Genomic DNA, 21,159 nt, shown 5'->3' on the forward strand with positions numbered 1-21,159 from the left:
CCCCCTGTAATAATTTGGGCGGGAGATTTTAATATTCAAGCTTGCAGCCACGCACAGAAGGAGATCTGCGGTCATCGAGGGGAGTACCATAGCGGAGGTAGTACTGTTTACAATCATTTCCCACACACCAACTATGGAAGCGCCCTGAATAACCTAGTAGCTAAATTAGATCTGGAGTTGCTAGACTGCACAAAGAATAAAGATAACGTAGAGTGCCCGTCATTTAGAGGGAGGGATGCCCCCTCTAACATTGACCACATCTTGGTGTCCAACGGATCAGTCTATTCCAATGCATGGGTAGCTGAGCAGCCTGTGAGCGATCACAACAGCATATCGCTGGTATTATTTGGCTGGGGGCCAAAAACTCATGCTCATGGGAGACCCGTTCAAGGGATCACAGCCGAAAGATCAAACGGCATGAGAATAAAGTGGGTTAGAATTAACCCTGCCCAATTTATGATGGAAGTACTCTCAAAATGCAGTGTGGAAATAGGTTACTGTCTGGCCTCCAAAGTGACTCCAGGCAATTTACTCGTTAACTTTTTACAAATAACTAAAGTGATCGACGACTCACTTACAGTTAGGAGCCGAAAGCTGAGGAAAATTCAAGTGGTATGGTTTGATAAGCACTGTGCCCAGTCTTTAAGTAAACTTAAATTAGCTCTTGATATCAAGCCTAGAGATATAGTTAAAATTAGAGAGGAGCGCCACAACTATAAGATCTCGCTGGCTATCAGGAAAAAGGAACTTCAAAACGAGGCTTGGTCTAACCTAGACATGGCTGCGGCAACACAAAACCACAAATTATTCTGGGAAACCATAAACAGCCCGCTCCTGAAGAACGACAACATCCCTGAAATCACCTCCCATGTAAGCTGTCGTGCCTGGATAGCCCACTTTACTGGGATTTTTAATTCTGATTTTAACTTAGATGGGTCGATTTTAGACACAGATACAGTGCCCAGTTCAAAATGGCAAAAAAAGCAGTTATCTGTGACCCTAACCAAGGTTACCGAGGCAATAAGAAAGAGTAAAAGCGGTAAAGCCCCGGGCCCAGACGGGGTGCCCATGGATTTTTTTAAACATGAAATGAACTTATGGGCACCAATACTGACAAGATATTTTAATGCTGCTGTAGAAGATAGGCTCCCACCAACATGGGGTCAGTCTATTATTGTACCCCTTTATAAGAAAGGCTCCAGGTCAGAGGCACGTAACTACCGCCCCATCTCGCTCCAGGACTCGTCAATTAAAATTCTCAGTCGAGTCCTTTTAGAGAGACTGGAAGCCTGGGTTGAGGAAAATAACATCTTATCCCCAGTGCAGTACGGGTTTAGAAAGGGGATGGGAACAATGGAGCAGTGCGCGAACCTGGAACTTATTATCAGCAAATACACAAAAGCCAAAGAGGGCAATTTATTTTTGTGTTTTGCTGATTTAAGTTCGGCATTTGATTTGGTGGAACACTCGCTCTTATGGCCAGTTTTATTAGAAATGGGTGCCCCGACTGAAATTATCCACTTCCTGGCCAGACTGTACGAAAACCTGTCTAGCAAAGTCAGATTTGGTACTGCTGGCATATGCACACCTTTATTTAGAATTAATAGAGGCATTCGACAAGGATGTGTTCTTGCCCCACTTTTATTTTCCCTATTTATAAATCAAATTGATCAAATCCTAAGAACAATCCAAGTAGATGCCCCTATTATAAACGGTAAACCCATTCCAATTCTTTTATACGCGGATGACGCGGTTCTTCTCTCCCGGACCCAAAACGGCTTGCAATGTACTCTAATTAATACGTTTTATACCTTCACTGAAAGCAGAAAGTTGATAATTAACAAAGGAAAAACTTTTATAATGTCATGTGGTAGGAAGACAAGAAAGAACAGGACCTTTTACCTAGACGGGGAGAAATTGGAAACTGTAAGGAAATTGTGTTATCTGGGTATTACATTTTCAGGAGACGGTAGGTGGGCTAACAAACAGGAGAGCGTTTGTTTTAAAATGGTAAGGAATAATAGTAGTGTTTTTAGATTTGCAGCGAAACTATGGGGCCGAAGAATACAAGAGATGGTGTCTATATATAACTCTAGGTGCATATCATCAGCCCTGTATGGGGCAGGGATATGGGGCTATCATACTCAGAGTGGTAACCAAATCCAGTATGAGGAGAATGCCTTCCTGAAACGATTGCTTTGCACTCCGGCTGCGGCCTCAAATGAGTTAATACATAGGGAAGAGGGCTTAAACAAAATTTACTCAGGATGTGATTAATGACTACCTAAAGCTCGATCGCCGCTCAAATATACCTTGGTTATGCCATATTCAATCCTGGTATAAGACACTCTATGAATGTGAAATTTTTAGAGAACCTACAATGGGGACAGGCTTATCAAAAAAGGAGCTTGAAGTCACCTTCCTGAAACATAAAAGAAGTACCAGAATGATCAAATATGCAAAACAAAGTATGTTTAACTCATATCTAGAATACAGCGTTAGTGAAGGCTTTCAATCATACCTCACTGTTGTTACCAAAAGCTCTCATCGCTTTGTATTATCTCGCTTACGCTTAGGAATTGTGCACCACCTATTAGCATTCCCATTGATTAAGAAACCTGGTACATGTCTATGCCCCTGTGACGGTATTTCCAAGCAGAGTAGCTGCCATTTTATGTTGTTTTGTAAATTTTATACTTCTTATAGAAAATGTTATCTGAAACCCATCTTTTTAAAATATAACACGCGCAGTACTAAGACAGCGATGCAGCTGATGTTTAATTTTGAGAGCCCAGATATATGCTTCCATGTGGCTACATATATTTTAAAATGCACCTTTGCACGGAAATCAATCATTGTATGAACTCAATACATGGCTCTGACTTATATGCACCTTATTATTGCTAGTTTGCACATGTATTTTTAGACAAATGTACCAATATGCACTTTATCATTGCCAATTTGCACATGCGTCGGAAAACGAGTATTTTATACAGCGTTGCCAATTTTGCACATCTGATTATTCCAGCAATCGTTCTTTTTATTTTCGACTGTTGTTCCTTATTGAATCGCTAATACATGTTATTTCTACGACACATGTTTATTTTATGAAAAGTAATTCTTTTATTATGCTCCCTTTATGACAAAAAAAGGAGCACATATTGCTGTATGCTGTACTTGGTATTTGATAAATTAGAGTCTGATGTAAATCAATGATGTACATGCAATTTTATTCTGTATTGTTGCTATATGGTTATATTTATATACACCGAATAAAGCACTTTTGAAATTGAAATTGACTACAGGGCTCTCTGAAATCAGGGCTTAGTAGTCCAACAAGAGAAGTACTCAATTGCTCTCGATCAGAATGACTCTAAACCGTAACAATGCCTTATGCATTACAGAATACGGGGGATAGCAGCCCTATAGGAACCCCATGGTGGTCACACATTCTGAGGCCACAGACACGTTGTAAACTCAAGTTAGGCAGTCTCCATGCTATTCTCACCAATTGGCATCATCCTGACCTGAACGTGCTAAGTGGTCTGCAAAGAAGCCTCAAATCGGCCATCCATTTCTCCCAAAAACAACCTGGGTAAAGCCCAGAGCTTACATATCACCATTCTCCTCAAATTGTTACCAATTCCCATTCTATTCTCAAGAGTGAAGATTTTATTCAAAACCAAGCCCTGGAACACCTTGTGTTCCAAAATAGCTCCTGCAATGCCCTCAGAATGACCCTCTAATTGCTGTACTTTACCATCGACAGCAACCACAAACATTTTGAGCTCATCAGATGTTTTTTCCATTTTCTCTACCTTCAAAGATAATGTCCAGTAGCCATAATTGATCTATGTTTTCATACGAGGTCACTCAAAGCTGGGTCAGAGTTTTCTTTCCAATTACACTTCTATTTCCAGGCAGGTGTTGGAGGAAGACGTCCTGTTTCTCCTGTTTGGGCTGTTTCCTTGCCATGTTTCAATATCATCACTCTGCAACAGCCGCTATAAAATGTGCTTCTGCTCTTATGAGGAGGGAGAGTGAGAACCTCACTAGGGTTCCACTAGTCAGAGCTGCAACAACAAAGGTAGCACTTTCCTGTGTGCGCCTAGTTCAGGCAACAGAGCTAGCCAAGATCATATCTGTGCTGCTTACACTAACCCACTGTCATTTAAGAGGACACCCAGGTACTTCTTTTCTAAGCAGCATAGCATCTGTACCTGTACCCCTCTGTGATCCCCTCTGACACATGTGGTGAGGACCTCAGGTGACACCTATCTTCACCTGCCATCATCTTGGTTTCTACTGGACCCAGGGAGTAGCACCTCAAACACCATTGGTGTAGATCCTCTAGACTTCCTATATATCAAATTGGCTTCTGGCATGCTGCATGGTTTCTTTTTACCACAGACATCAGCCCAAAGTGGTAAAGGCCCACCGATGCCTCATAAAGGACGAGGACAGATAAAGTGCCATTGGCAGAGCTGACATTTGCCAAGGTGCCAGGGTCTACTCCAATAATGTTTTCTCCAATAAATCAGACACTGAAAAATGGTCTTGCCAATGAGTGAAACTTGCTTACAGAGGATTTGTTTTTTTGATGGTTGAAAGTGATCGTCGTGTTTCTTTTTTTCCATGTACTCTGCCACCATGTGATGTCTATGGGGAATGCAATTTTAACCATCAAGTAATTAATCGAAACACTTTCATCCTAAATAATATACAATAACACTGCCACTAGAGGGGCACTGTTTGCTGCAAGACTCAAACTCTACTACAGTACTCACTTAAGATTAGCGCTATGGCCGGGAATAGCTACATTTTATTAGTGTGTATCATGCTATCAAAATGTGGTGTTCACAGCCACAGCAACAAATGGTCAGTCTTGCCTTCAAATAACTCTGAGCTCTTTAAGCCCCGAATATAGAGGAATGAACAGTATGAATAGGACCAATACACTGCATGCAGATGTAATGAGAGTCCATGGTCACTATAATCTTGGCACACCTCTAGAAAGCATCTACGTCTTAGTATCAGATTGTAAAAAGTATAGCACTTAAACCCTTTGGGTGATCACAAACTGTTTTGATCAGCCTTATATGACTGGGCCTGTGGCCAACAACAACTTAGTATCTCTCACACCAAGGCTTGTTACATGCCCAGCAATAACAAACAATGATGTGATTATAAATTGCCCAACTGTAGTTTGTCTACTTCTGGGAGTCTACAGGAGCATGAGAGGAACATGCGATGCAGCTCAATTCTTAACAATATGCCTCACCCTTACAAGTAGCAGTTGTTTGTATCTTTGCCTGTCATTCATTGCAAAGGTTCTGCCTGTTACCAAATGAATTACCATAACCATTTTTATTTCAACCTTTGTTGAACACAGGCAGGGCTCTGTTCAACATAAGGTATAAATGAACAGGGGTCAAACCCTGCTTGCTTCAACTGAAACTTTGTGTACTATCTTTCTAGTCCAGTAAGATTCCAGTGATTAAAAGGTGCAACCATCCTCCAGTTCTAAGTGGGAACTGGTGAAACCATTGCGCTCAGTAGATATCGCCGGTACTATTGTTACTCCCTCACCAGAAAGCGTTCTACCACAACTGGTAGAATCTAGATGCAAGTCTTTGTAGGTTAAGGTACGGAGGGATTCAGGGTTGATGTTGGTCAACTATTGCATCTTTCCCACCAAGTAGGACAGAAACCAGTTGAGTCCTGCACTGGTTTCTGAATTCCACTGCCCTGAAGTGTGTCCTAACCAGACACCAGGGACTGGACGCCCAACCACCAATGAGTTTAATACAGAATATTAGAACTGCATCCCAGACTTGATTGGTGTGGGGCTGTTTGGAATATGTGCTTTTTGGCATAGAATTTTTGGACATGGTTTTTGGGTGCTGGAAACTTAACAGCTGTGGTATAAGTTCACTGAGTTGTCCTGCGTGGTACCCAAGGCTTGATTAGGTAATTACTTTGGTCCAGATCCAGAACACCTGTTGATTAAATCCTGATCTTTTGCAGGGAAAGCCAGTCGATGAATCTCAGTGTGTTCTTAAGATCCCCGAGATATCCTGAACACTTTCCAATAGATCATGGTTCCAAAAGTATAGAAAATCTAGTATCTACTGCATAGGCACTTTAAAAATGTTTCAGGTTTTATCTCGGGCCTAAATAGTGCTAGCATAATATGGCATTATATTTTAGCCCCAGAAGGAGTTAGCTCTGTCTAGTTTTGTTAGTAGATTCTACCTTTAACTATTCTTTTTTCTCACCTGTAAATCGAAGTCATATTCTTCTTTAAGTTCTAGTACTGACTCAACATTGAAGATGGATTTTTATTTACTGTGTCAAACAGTATCTGGGTTTCTAATCTGTACCACCTCCTAAATTGAGCCTCAAGTGCTTATCAAGTCTATCTAGAAGTCAGACAAGTGGCCATAGGAAGAGGAGTTGGCCTAACGGCTAGGGTGGTTGAATCTGAGGAACAGGGTTCGAGTCTCAGCAATGATGCTGAACATCCTGTGATTCTGGACAAATCACTTAATCTCCCAGTGCCTAATATAAATAAACGTGTCCTCATGTAATGCAACTGGTGCTATGTAAAGCACTCTGATACCCGATTCGGGTCAAGTTCACGCTATATAAAACTCTGTAAAAAAAAAAAAACATGATTATCCAATTAGAGTGCACTAGTATTATGGCATAAGGACACCTGTGGTAAACAAGATTACAAATAAGGGACTGCCAACTAACCACTCACTTGCCAGAGGACCTAGAAAAAGGCTTCACAGGGCACAAACTGTATGCTGTGTGTTTATAAACTCCAAGAACCTTTACTGGTTTTTTTTTTATCTCTACAGGCTTACAGATCTTGTTGAAGGGTCTATATCTAGACCAGCTATCCCAATGTGGCTCCTAGTACTGTTCTACTATGTTTGAAATTTAAAACTAATGATATTACAGCTCAGCAAAATCCTAACCTGCAAGAGTTCCGTGGTCTTATCTGGACACTGAATGAAGTTCATGGCCCGTAGGCAACATACAAGGGTAAATATTTTACATTTTCTTAGCTCACATCCCCAACTGACCTTAATTTGTGCTGGTCTTCTTCCTCCTGAGTAGCCCAGGTCTTCCACTGAAAATGAGCAATGATATCACTTCGGTTGCTAATGGTTACTGTCCTCTGATTGGCCATGGAGAGGTACGTTTTTTCTACCATTAGGGAATTTTTGTCTAACCGCACATTGATATCCGAGGCTGCTCCATACAGACGAACATAAATATCTTCCCCTGTTAAAAAGATTAATATATATAAAATAAAGCTCGAGGGAAAGTCAGAAGTAATCTTTCTATGTCAATGTTTAAACAATCTATAACATAAAAAGGTTAAAAAAGCACTGTAGGTGTGAGAGGTAGGAGTTTAACTGAGGAAAGTAACAGTTAAAACGGGACTCCCTGGCAAAACCGCTCATCATACTGAAATGCTTACGGATTTGATGTATTATTTTGGTGTATCAAGATTTAATTTCCCACGTGTGCTATAAAACTCCTTATCCAACATGCTACTTGTGCATGTTAGTAACTGTTTGGGAACCACTATGGCACTTTAACAACATGCTATTGAATTTATTATCAACTTAACTTGGTATAAATTACATAAACATCAAAAAATGTGCATTGGTCCTCAACTCTGAGTCACAGATCAACAAGCGAGGTGCTACGAGCTTTGCAGATTTATAAGATGGCATACCTTCGAAAAAATATGGGTTCACAACAAACAACTCTTAGTCTTCCCCCTCTACAGCTGGTGGCTCCAGCTTCTAAGTCATTCAAAAACAAATTTCTAGCCTAAGCCAATCAAAAATATTGCTTTGGCAGACACTCATGGGCAAGACAGTTCTATGAAGTTTGTAGAAATAAACTACATGTATTAAACAGAGCAATTCATTAAATTATATAAATACAGAAGCAGACAAAATGTCTAATCGCAATACATAAGAAATATAAAAAATCAAGCATGGGGGGTTACAGACTCAACTGTTAAAGAAATGAAATTAACAATTAAGGGAGGATAAATAATATGTTATTGGGTTTCGGTGACAAGGTGCATTTTCATTTAATGGCAGTCACTACCATGTGTTCCAATACAACGAAGTACATTATAAAGCAGCAATCACAAATTGATTATCTTAACAACGTGTTGTTTCACATTGTGATGCTTTTACATCGTATATATATATATATATATATATATATTTAGATGCATGTTTTCTCTTTTTAATGGGGTAAACCCCATACCCCCTTTCATGCACATACATATATACATATACCCACACATACAGAGAGATAGAGAAACAGAGCAATGGATAGAGCGAGGTAGATATAGAGCTAGATAATACTGTGGCAGTTGTCACTGTGCAGTAATAAATGGATCAGAGTATCCACAGGAAGAGTGCTTTTTGTTTGGCTAATAACTTTGGGGAAGTTTGACAAATCTTCACTTTACATTTAGAAAAAAACAAGCTCACCCCCCTCGACTTTTGTTTAGAAAGTTATGGGATGTCATGTCAAGTGTGGGTCAAGATCAAGGTGGCATCCCAAAACATTGATTTCCAATGTTAATTTCCAATGGAAATTTTGGACAGAGATACATGGCTGAAACTAATTACACCAAGTTCGTTAGAAAGCTAGAACTTTATGCAGAAAGCGTGCTTTTTGTAATTTGGTGTAAATCCATTCAGTCTTGAGGATTTATTTTGTATTTCGCAGGGGTATGGGCTTTAAAAGGGGTTTTAAGAAAAAGGTGTCGCTGTGGGACTCCTGCGGTGCCATAAATTAAAATAGAGCAATCCTATACGCAGAGGGAGCTTTATTCCCCGTTGAAGATGGGGAACGATGAGAGAGTGTAAATGAAGCATGTTGAAATGACGGAAAATTAAAGGAGACAGAAAGAGAAAGGAGACAGAAAGAGGGATGGGACAGAAGGGCGGACAGACACATATGAAATCTATTTAGTACTACACTACAAGACACACTAATCAAATATTTAATTCACTGAAAACACAACTGAACACATAACAGACATTTAACGGTAAAAAAAAGCCTGTAGTACTTCTACTGAACTCAAGGGTACACAAACCGTGCCACGTTCGATGCAGTTCCTATTTCGTGCAATACAAAGTGCCTCATGTGGGCTACACCATTTCACTTATCCATGTGGAACATCGAAATTGCTTAGCAGAACACGAGCAGAACAGTGCTTTTAACAGCGTAGTCTACCGCAGAACGCAAGCACTCACCAGTGTCGTAGTGTACCACCAGGTCCTCAGAGTGGTCCCCGATCTGCTGAGCCTGGAATGCCACCGTCACTTGCATGCTCTCTGCAATGGCAAGGGTTCCTACCGATGGCTCCACGGAGAACGGGCTGAAAAACACAGAACACCATTTCTATCAAAAGCCTAATTTTAAGAGAAAGGGGAGGGGGGGCTAACTTAAAGACAAAATAAAGTCTACCCCCCCCCCCGAAGACCTCTCAAGTTGGTCGTATAAACAATAGAATGTAAACGGCACTGCCATCTACTGTATACTAATTTATGTATGGGGTTACCCACACAGCATGATAAAAAGCACTATTTAGAAATTGTTTTAGTATCATTTGTCATTATTAGAATTGTGAGTGAATACGCACACTGATAATGGGACACTGAACTAACACCACTCTAAATGCTATGTGAGGCAGCATGCTTTCAAGTAAAAAGTGGTCCATCTACACTAACAAAACCAGCTTCTCCATTCGGATTCATTCTTTGAAATTAAAGATCGCTTCCTCTTCGGAAATTACAAATGAAAAACATGTTATTAATCGCAAATAATGTTGACAGCATGATCCCCGGACGTTGTCAGTCGGTGCACAAACCAAAACGAAACAGTAATTTAGGGCCTAGGGGTGGGGAAAGATCATTAGCTACAACGCCCTCACCTCATCACTAGGCTACAGTGAACCAGGAACACACAGACCTTTGCTGAAGAAGGACCAGCAGTACTTGAACTTTAACGTGGGCGGTTTGAGCCACCCGACCAAATCAGCTGGCGCAGTAGTAGTGACCCAGTGGATTTCTTCAGCCAATCGGATCCCATGGAATCACTTATATATATATATATATATATATATATATATATATTCCATTTGAAGCTACCCTGCAATTGAGGCGCCCCACACCAGCGTTGATCAACCTTTTATTCATTGGGGTGACAGGGAAAACGGCATCTCCAGGCAGTAATTTAACAAAGTCCATACGCGTTTCAGGCTTCCTCAGCCCTTGGTCACTGGATTCATCAGGAGGAAAGCTGCTTGGTTTCGCGCCGTATTTGCAGAGCGTTTTAATCAATTCTTGTCGTAGTGGGCGTGGCTACATTGCACTCTGGTCATGGTAGTTCGTAGCTATAGTAGCGTGCCTCCATACCTCCTCTTAATATTAAAACCTATCGTATTGCAGGGTAGCTTCAAATGGAATATATATATACTGGGGCTATGAATCATAGGTAGGGTAACCATAGTTTACAAATGTCTTGTGTATAAACTCATCTTTTACATGTCAATTGTTGGTTGTATACTCTGGCAATTTCGCATTTTACTAGGATTCCAAGTATTTGTACTGTAATGTTTTAAACCTCCCTCGCTTCCATTCCTTACGCATCGAGATGTACAAAGCCAAACTGGACAACAAAGAAGGTATGCAAAACAGGTTTATTAAAAAACACAGACAACAAGGAAAACCACTATTCAGGAACCATAGTAGAAAGAACCTTGTACCCAAAAACATCAGCACGGTCAAGCTCCCGGCCAATCCTGTAATGAGAGGCAAAGGTCAACAGTGAAGCCTAGGTGGCAGCCTGGCAAATCTCAGAAATGGAAGCCCCTTGGACCTCCGCACAGGACGCCGCCATGGACCGAGTGGAACAAACCTGAACCCCCAAAGGAGAAAGTTGCCCCGCCACCCTGTACGCCAAAGAAATCAGAGACCAAACCCAACGACTCGAAGAAGGAGTAGAAGGACACAAACCCCAATTCAAGGGCCCAAAATTTACAAAAAGCGAATCAGAGAGACGAAAAGGAGCGACCCGCTCCAAATAGACCAGGAGAGCCTTCCCAATATCCAAACAGTACAGCCGCACATCAGACTCCGATGACGGAGAATCAAAAAAGGAAGGAAGGACGAACTCCTGATCCCTGTGGAACTGAGAATCTACCTTAGTACGAAAGGAAAGTACCTTTTTCAAAACGATCCTCTCCTCAAAAACCAGACAAAAAGGGTGTTTGGAAGATAGAGCACCCAGTTCACCCAGGCAGCGAGCAGAGGAAATGGCCACCAAAAAGAAGGTCTTGAAGGACAAAAGGCGCAGGTCCACCAAAAGCAAGGGCTCAAAGGGACGGGACATCAAAGCGTCCAAGACAAGAGACAGATCCCAGGAGGAAAAATGCCGCTGAGGGGTAGGAAGAACATTACCCAATCCCTTAAAAAGGCGACCAACCAACGCATCAGGATCCGAGAGATTGCCCCAAGAGCTCCGAAACACCTTAATCGCAGCCCACTGCAAACAAAGGGAAGAAACCTTCAAGCCCAAGGCAGCACCATCTTGGAGAAACAGCATCACCTCAAACAAAGAAGAGGAAGCAGGGTCCAAACCTGTGTCACAACACCACCGACTGAAAGAACGCCAGTGCCTCAGGTACGACTTGTTGATCGACGGGCACCTAGCCGCCTGCAGAGTAGAGGTCAAGCCAGCCAGAACTCCTTTACGCAGCAGACCTAAGTGTTCAACCTCCAGGTCGCCAAGCGCATCCTGTCCAGCACATCCCGCTGCAACACCGGGAATACCAAAGGGGGTGGAGACAGAGGCAGCAACCACTCCACCTCCGACCTCATCTCCACCAGGAGAGGAAACCAGGAGGCATGAGGCCAAGCCACCAGAACCACCAGAGCCCCCAATGATCAGACCCTCAGAAGGAAGCAGAGAAGAAGGGGGAAGGGAGGAAAAGCATACAGAAGCCCACGAGGCCAAGGGCAGGAGACAGCATTCACCACCCAAACCCTTGTGACTGCGAGAGACAAACAGGGCCACCTTGGCATCGCCCACACACGCAAAGAGGTCCACCACCGGAACACCCCATTGCACCGTCAGATCCACAAACAACTCCTGACGGGTCAGGAATCCACAGAGGACGGATAACCCTGCTGAGAGCATCCATTAGGGAATTGGACACATCCCGAATATGAATAGCCAAGAGCGCCACCAGATGAGACTCCGCCCAACTAAACAACTGCAACGCCACCAGAGACGAGGACCTGGTTCCCCCCCTGCCTCTTCATGAAAGCCATGGCAGTGACGTTGTCCGTCATGACTAGAACAACGGGACCCTGCAGAAACCGGGAGAAGGCCAACAGAGCCAAACGGACCGCCTCCAACTCCCTCCAATTCGATGACTCCCTGATCTGTGAGGGGGACCAGAAGCCCCTGGTCCCATGAACCCCCAGCCAGGCACCCACCCCGAGAGGCTGGCATCCGTGGTGACCACCACAGGAGCCAGAAGAGAGAGAGATCCCTTTGAGCAGATGATCCCGAACTATCCACCAACCAAGAGCCGTCCTGACACCGGAATCGCAGGCAATGGGAGACCCATGCGCCAGAAATTGAGCCATCAGAGTGTGCAAATGAAACCAGCCCACAGAACCAGAAAGACCGTGGCCGCCATGTCCCCCTGCACCTGGAGCCAATGAGCCGCCACCCGAACCGGACCGACAGAAGAGACAGGATGTGAGATTGAATTTTGTGCACCCGAGCCTCGGGCACAGTGACCACCCCCAAATCAGTCTGAAACCGAGCCCCAATGAAGAGACGATCTTGGGACGGAACAAGGAATGACTTCCCACATTGATAAGAAAGCTGTGCCCCGCAAAACTGCCAGAACCACCTCCGTGTGACTGAGAGCCAACCAATCGTCCAGGTAAGGATGGAGAAATATCCCCTGGGCGTGGACCAAGGCCACCAACGGAGCCAGAAGCTTGGTGAAGACCAGAGGAGCAGACTTCAGCCCGAATGGCAAAACCGCAAATTGGAAGTAGGAGTCGCCAATCGCAAAAACTTCTGATGCTCCCGAGCCACTGGAACATGAAGATAGGCGTCCTGTAGACCGAAGTTCGGGACCCCCACTAACGGAATGATGGACTGCAAAGTCACCATTTTGAAGTCAACGGTCGGAACCCAACCATTCACACTCTTGAGGTCCAGAACCGGCCGGAACCCCCCTGACACCTTCTGGTCCAGAAACAAAACGGAATAACAACCCTGATCTTGTTGTGCCAGGGGAACCGGTACGATTGCCTTCTTCACCAGAAGAACCCAAACCCCCTCCAGAAGAGCCTTCCGCTTCGCCGGGGACCTGGGGACAGGAGTTCGGATGGTGCCCCAGCCGGATGGAATAGCAACAAAGTTGATAGGATAACCTCTCCTGATAATACTCAACGCCCTGCGACCCCTCACATCTAGTCTCCAAGCCTCCAGGAAAAACAACAGCCTTCCACCCACAGGCCTCGAGGCCGCCACGCCTTCATTGTCAGTACTTCCGTCTGATGGCATCCGACAGACCCTTGGGACCAGCCACGGCAGCCGCCTTCTTGGGCTGGAACTTACAACAACGGTCCGAAAAGGCCTTTGAGGACTACCGGGAAGACTGGAAAGAAGAGGCAGAGGAAGGAGCCGGATTCCAGAAGCGGCGAGAGTGAGAAGCTGATGACTTGCCCTTGTAAGGCAGAGCATGCTTATGGTCCCGGAATGCTTTTGTGATCAAACTGTCCAGCTGCTCACCAAAAATCATCTTGCCGTCAAAGGGAATCTCAAGGAGAGAGGACTTCTCAGAAGAATCCGCCTTTCAGTCATGCATCCACAGGTTCCTTCGAGCCAGGACCAAGGAACCAGAAGCAATGGCAGAAGAACGAAGCACATCCAAAGAGACGTCAGCCAAGAGCTTGGCCTGCTGCTCCATGTGGACAAGCAAGCCGGAATAGTCAGTCTCATCTTGAATAGACGTGGCAAGCTTCCCAAAGTCAGACACCGACGACTGTGCCGCATAAGTAGAATAAATGCCAGCGCGCATTGATAAGTTACCAGCAAAGAAGGCCTTCCTTAGCGCCCCATCCACCTTTTTATCAATAGCATCAGCCAGAGAACAATCCTCCGGATTAATCGCCGTACGACCAATCAGAGTGGCCAACATGGCATCCACTTTGACAGAGTGAGGAAGAGAGACCTCCCCGTCCTCCAAGGAGTATAGCTTCTGCAAGAAACGAGGAACCGATGAGCGCTTAAGATCGCGCCATTCCCCAGAAATCTGGATGCACCCATGAAAGGGCTTTTCTGTCTTACATGGGGTTCCGCAGGGATCATCCATCAGTCCCATTTTGTTTAATGCCTACATGCAACCCCTGTTGGGAATCATTAAAGCTCATAACATCAGCGTGATTAACTACGCTGATGACACACAGCTTATGATTTCCCTTAATGGTGCTCAAGCAGATTCATTAGATAGCTTTCACGCCTGTATGCACGAAATGGCAAAATGGCTGAAGTGGAAAAACGGAGATTCTACAATGCAAGGTGAGGAGGATTGCCCGAAGCCTGCCAGCAGACTTCTGGCCCTTAGCATCGGATGATCCACTGACACCAGTGAATACGGTGCGGATTCTGGGGGTCAGTTTTAACGTAAATTTAAAACTGGAGACCCACGTTAACAAACTGGTGGGCAGTTGCTTCACTCTAATACGAGGTCTTCGGAAGCTGCTGCCTTTGTTACCTGCACAGGCAAGAACAACTGTAGTCAGGAGTACCATTCTTAGTCGCCTGAACTACTGTAATGCTCTGTTACTGGAATCACCTGGATATCTGATTGCCAGGCTACAGAGTATCCAGGCGGCAGCAGCTAAGTTAGCACTCTCTCGAACTCGCCGATCTTCAACAACAAAAGCATTGGCAGACTTACACTGGCTACCAGTACCTCAGAGGATTTTATTCAAATCCTTATGCATCGTGTTCAAGGCAATACATGGTCAAGGCCCTAAGCCACTTCAGGACAAGTTCCAGTGGTACGAGCCCACCCGGACCCTCCATTCCTCTTCCACCAACCTTGTTAGAATACCCAGGATAAAGAAAGCGACCCAGGGCAGGAGAGCGTTTAGCGTGGCAGCGGCCCCCCTTTGGAACAGCCTTCCACTTGAAATCAGGAAAATTCACAAATTGTTGCTGTTCCGCAAGAAAATCAAGACCTGGCTTTTTCCGAGGGTATAATCCCCCAGGAGCAATAGTAATTGACTCCTGTTGGTATACCTTCCTCCTGCTCTCACGGCTGACTGCTTCCTTTTGACCTATTCTCTCAGCACCAGGATGCCCGCAGGGTTACAGTGTGCTCTACAAATGATATAAATAAATAAATAGCGAGAACGGGGGGCTTAACATACTGCGGAAATATGTCATCCGACCCCTGAGGAGCAGAAAAAGGCGAAACCCCCACGTTTTCCCTAATATGCTGGAGAATCGCAGGAACCTCCCCCCTACGAACAAACTTCCCGGAAGAGCTAGAAGGCTTGGCAGCTCCCGAAGATGAAGAGTCCTCAGAGGGAGAGTCACCGGACCCACCACCAAAGGAGAAGACTTGCATTTAGCAAGGACCCTGGCTTCTAGAGCGCGAGCCACAGCAGCCTCAATCATGTCAGCAGCCTCAATCATGTCCTGGACATCAGAAGCTGACAACAGGGCAGCAGAATCCCCTAGACCCTTGCACCTAGTCCGGCGAGACGGAATTGGATCATCATCTTCAGAAGAGGAGGACAATGCATATCTGCGTTTGGAAGCACGCTTCGCCATAATGAAACAACAACCAGAAGCACAGCGAGAGATGTTTAAATAGGGAGCAGCTGAACACCAGGGACCAACCAACCGGTACGAAAAACTGGGAGGGAACCCCAAAACACCAATTAGAAATGAGGGAAAGCGAATGAAAAATATAAGCCAATCAACAAACACGGCAAAACACCACTGTCACCACAAGGAATGGTCAAGTGTGGAGGGGCAGGAGTGGCGAGGTTGAGTTCTAAAGTCACCACAGAGCTAGGCGCTGCTCCATGTGCGGCTTGGTGCTTATCGGTTGGGGGTTGTTCCTTTTGGTGCCTTTTGCTTGGTGCTGGCTGTTTTGGAGTTGATGTCTCTGTCCTTCTGTTTTTTTCTTTTCAGGAACACTGTGCTGCTCCCCCATCCCACTTTGCGCATCTGCAGGGTCAGTCCATGGTTTGTCACCAAGGTAATGGCAAGTGCCAAAAAAAGGAGCCAGGACACGAGGTGGTGCTGAACAATCTACGGCACACATCTGTGCACTGTGCCAGCTACTTATTTAATGAACAAACACTGACCCCACGCCCGGAGACTGGATGCCTGTGTGTGCATATTTGCATGTGACATCACAGGTGGAGACCTGTGAAGTGCTACACAAGATACTTTATTATTGTCAGACCTCAAGCTAGATTGGATTAAAAAAAAAAAAATCCTTTACATGCTGCATGGAGCACTGCCCAATGAACTAACCTCAATGGGCTACCCTTAAAGTGGCCTCTGTGCACTATCTGAGCATTATCACCTACTAGTCTCTTTTTTGATAAGATCAAAATCGTTATGATATTTAACCCACTGGAGGCCCACACATTATTGGGGTCCTTGGGGATTTGAGGAATTGCAAGGATTTAGAAATCCATTGGAATAAATTCTCCTGCCCTCATGCCTTGAAGGATTAATGGGAAACAAGGGTGTGTGTGCTGGAAGACAGTGAATTGAGAGAGGCATTGATGGCGGCAAGGGAGTTGGTGATATCTTCCAGACTCTGAATGACACAACTGAAATATCTGCATGCTACCTTCTTTATGGCACTACGTCAGTGGAGGGCACACCAACACCAGTCTCCAGCAAGCACCAGGTGAACTGAAGCGAGAGCAGATTATGTCCATATGATTTGCACCTGCCCTGTGATTGAGAAGTACTAGGCTGCCTATTTCCGTGCCCTCACACAGGTTCTGGAACAGACTATCAGGGGCGGCCGGCATGTGCAAGCTGTGCACCTACACAGGGCCGCCGAACCCCAGGGGCCGCCACGCCAATATATATCCTTAATATAATAATCCTCTGAGGATGGATACATATTTGCGTGGCAGCCCCTGGCAGGGATTTGGCGGCCTCCGGCTCTGTTCCACTTCCAAACACCCTGACCCCCCCCCCTCTTCACTGGCCTCTGCACCTGCGTTCCTCCTGGTTCCTGATTGGCTTCTTTTTTTCTCTACCCACTGCTGGCCCGCTGGTACAGCCGTATATAACATTGCAAGCAAAATGAAGAGAATTAGAGTACATGAATCTGGTTATTCGAAACGAAAGAGAAAGGCGGCTCAGCAGGTTTTCATAGCGTCACAGGAAGGATCAATCCTGAACTTTATCACCCAAGGGAAACCTAAAGATGGAGAATCCTCTGGCCAGAGTACTGCTGATTCACTAGGTAAAACAGGCGCTGACGACCATAACAAGAACAAAAAAATGATGAAATCCATGAGCAGAATGATACTCGTGGCTGCCCCTGGCAGGGATGTTTCCAGGCAAAGAGGCCACCGATTCTTTCTCTGTGGGGGAGCTGTGGGTCCGGGGCCCCTGTCATGGCCCTGGCACTGCAGCCGTCTGTGCCAGTCCCTCACGTTGTGCATCACAATATACCCTCCTCCTCCTAAATTTTATCGTTCTGAGACGAATTCGGAAGGGTAGGAGCAGCCGCAGGTACTGGTCATCTAACGTCTTTTCTGGAAGTTTTATTAAAACACCTTCCTGAGCTCCGGGGGGCTCCGCCCTGCCCGACCCCCTCTTCCGTGCCCCCTACCTACGCTCCCTGCCCAGGGCCTCCATAAACCTAGAGCCGCCCCTGAGACTATTAATCTCACTCCACATATAGCCCTCTTGGTCCCACTGGAGGATGTAGGAGGGGACATGGGAGAATAAGCACTGGTTGGAATGGGCCCACTCATTGCTAAAAGAGATATCTTCCACGCCTGGAACTCAGCTACAATGTCCACGGTACTGGCATGGCACCGGGAGATGGACTGGTGTGCAAAACTGGAAGAACCAATTTGTATTGCAAGAGGATGCCCTTAAACATAAGAAAATATTAGGCAAATGGTGGACTCGTTATGTGATAGAATGACTGGCCTATTGCTGAATACAGTGTACCGTGCATGTATGTTTGACTGCTTGCTGTATTGTCTGGTTGAGTATTGTCTTCATCTCTGAGCACCACAATCACCAATGGGATAGATTTACATCAATGATCAACAAATGTTCTCTTTTTAATGTTTACCTGTCCAGACTCTTACTCAAATCAACACTATCAAGCTTACGTCCTTTAACTACTGTGACGACAACCTGATTTATACTATGCTAGAAACACCCTCAGACCTGGAAAGTCTGGACTCCCATTACACCCTTATTTGAGTCATGGCAGGAATCAGATAGTGCTACTGGCAACAGAAACGTTGATGCTATAGAACCACCTGAAGCATAACTTCTCAAAAGCAGAAATCATCACTAATAGATTGTATAAAAATTATTGACACCACCACCTGCCCTGACGAAATTATTCAGTTTTATTATCTCTACACAAGTAGACTTGATGATTGATTCAAAAGGCTTTCCAACCAGAGGTTAAAGAGAAAAAATCATTCTTCGCAATGGGAATCCTACGCAGATCTTCCTCAAACTGGGATTCTCTCACATGGTTCTGCTTCAAGAGCTATAGTTTTGTTGTAACGTGTCTATACCAATGGACTAAATATAAAAATATCCGAGGCACCTAATCTGCAAATTACTAGAGATCCAGAATGCTGCAGTAGGACCAGTAGTAAACTTGAGCATGCACAACCACATCACCCCAGCCCTCAAGGCCTTGTACTGCTCTCCTGTGGGAAGAATAATCTAATTGAAAGTCCTATGAATTACCCACAGTATGATCCAATGATGACCCATCTTTCTACAAATCAAAATTCAGGCCGGACCATCAAAGGTGAAATCACATGTCCCAACCAGTTTCAAACTTAATTATCCCCCTTTAAAAAAATAATGTATTGATTATTAGATCATTCCCTCTATATTACGAGTCTGAAACATGTTGATGGCGAGCTGCCAATGGCTCGTAGATTATCTTGGAGTAGGTACCTGCATTTCAATTGAATTTTGTAGTATGCGGCTACCTTATTGCATTTTAAAACTCTGCGCACGGGTGCTCTGGAACGTGGTAAGGAGACAGGAGCAGCATGTTACCAACCTTTTTCTTAGATACACAATGTTTTGCTGCTGCCTGGGAAGAAGCCTGATCATAAATATCTGAGAATAGAGCACACTATTTGAAAACGTACACCGCTGAAAAATATTGCCTAGATTAACATTTATTTAGTTTAACTCAATGCAAAATATTTGTAGGGTTATTCGATTCCAACTATTATGCATTTTTCATAGTTGCACTACATTTACATTTCTTTCCTTTCTTGTTCCTGTCTTTCTTTTTTCTTTATCTTCTTTTTTCTCTTCTATATTCCTTTCCCTCCTCCGTCCTTTCCATGATTTCTCTCCTTCGTGCGAACTCTTCTTGCTGCTTCTTTCTCTTTGCTTCTTTTATTTCTTTTTCCTCACTCTTCTTTTCTCGCTGTTCTTTGTCTTTTTTGTTACCTTTTAGTTCCATTATGTTTCTTTCTCACAACCATACCGTCTATTCTTTGTTCCACTCTATTATCGTTCTCGCCTGCTTTCTTTCCTTTCTCACCATCTCCCCATTCATTATCTCCATCTTACTTTCCTCCTCTCCTTGTTACTCGTTTTTTTTCTTCTGTTACACCTTTTCTTCTCACCTTCAGACCTTCTCTCCTTTCTCTCTTTTTTATGTTAATTGTTGTTCCTTAGCCCCTCCCTCCCCCTCACTTTCCTATTTTTCTTTTGTGCCTTCCTCCACTCATTTATTTTTTCCTTTCTCTCCTTCCCTTCGTAAAGAGCACTTAAGTTACTAAAGCAATCTCTTTGCTAATTAATTTGCAATTTATTTTTGCCTCACATGTATACCCTACGAGATGGGGATGGCTGCAGCGATAGGTTTACTTACACAGTGCTTGAAAATCTTCATATACGTACGTATTGCTTATTGTCATAGTGAAGGGTAAATATATAGTTAAGAAATAACTTTATAATTTAAAGTGTGTGTGTGTGACCCCAGGAGTACTTGAACTATACAAAAAAGTAAAAAAGTGATCGATCGAATGCTTGAAGTTATCTCAGCCACTAGGCCGCATTCCAATCCATCGTTATTTTGCACAATATGCCACCTCAGTTTAGACCAAGCCTAATGCAAATCAGACCAGCCCAACTGCCAAGCTTAGGTCCTTCGTGAACCGGAAAACATGTACAAGCCAAGACTGGTTTCGTCAATATTAGGGCTCATCAGTTGGGTGCAGCTAGGTTCCAGTAGCACAGTGTGTACAGGACCTACGTCTGGGCATACCCCTCCCATTTAAGGCGTCACACTGGAGTATACAAGAAAAAGTGATGGATGAAGTGCATGAATTAATCCCAGGCACTGATAATTACTGAGTCCTGGTTTGCTTGTGTTCTGGTTCAGGGAGCATCTGGCTTGGCAGTTCCGGGTAGACTGTTCCCATGGAGCAGGTTCGAGGCTGAAATGCATATTTCTGGGTCCTAACTGAGTAGCCAGCCATGGAGGGAGAAATACAATGGATTGGGGTGCAGACCACAGCGATTGCCAGTTGTTAAGATTAATTTAAGCGCTCCATCCATCACCTTGTTTTTGATGCCCTAGGAGTACATGCAAAAAGAACAATTGATGGACAGAACGCAGAGCAATGTCATACATTCATCCCAGGACATAGATCTGGGCCTAAATCCATAATTTTTTTCTGCTCAAAATGCCATTCCAGTTTGAACCCAGCCATATGCAAATCAGTCTTGACCCTGCGCCCAATGGGAACAATCTAGCCTGAACTGCCAGGCCAGGTCCTCCCTGGACTGGAAACAAGC

At 44.4% G+C, this 21,159-nt stretch overlaps 1 protein-coding gene across 2 annotated transcripts in view; it reads right to left on the minus strand.

Annotated features, from left to right (window-relative positions):
* HYDIN (HYDIN axonemal central pair apparatus protein) overlaps positions 1-21,159 on the minus strand; it is a 3,619,565-nt gene that overhangs the window by 3,207,199 nt on the left and 391,207 nt on the right. For both annotated transcript variants that reach the window (XM_078670948.1, XM_078670947.1), the window contains exons 7-8: positions 9,306-9,430; positions 7,095-7,296 (exon numbers count right to left, since the gene is read on the minus strand). In XM_078670948.1, coding sequence (XP_078527074.1) covers positions 7,095-7,296; positions 9,306-9,430 — 327 coding nt within the window. The remainder of the gene's footprint in view (positions 1-7,094; positions 7,297-9,305; positions 9,431-21,159) is intronic.

The sequence above is a fragment of the Lissotriton helveticus genome, chromosome 12, assembly GCF_964261635.1.
Source record: "Lissotriton helveticus chromosome 12, aLisHel1.1, whole genome shotgun sequence".
Lineage (NCBI taxonomy): Eukaryota > Metazoa > Chordata > Amphibia > Caudata > Salamandridae > Lissotriton > Lissotriton helveticus.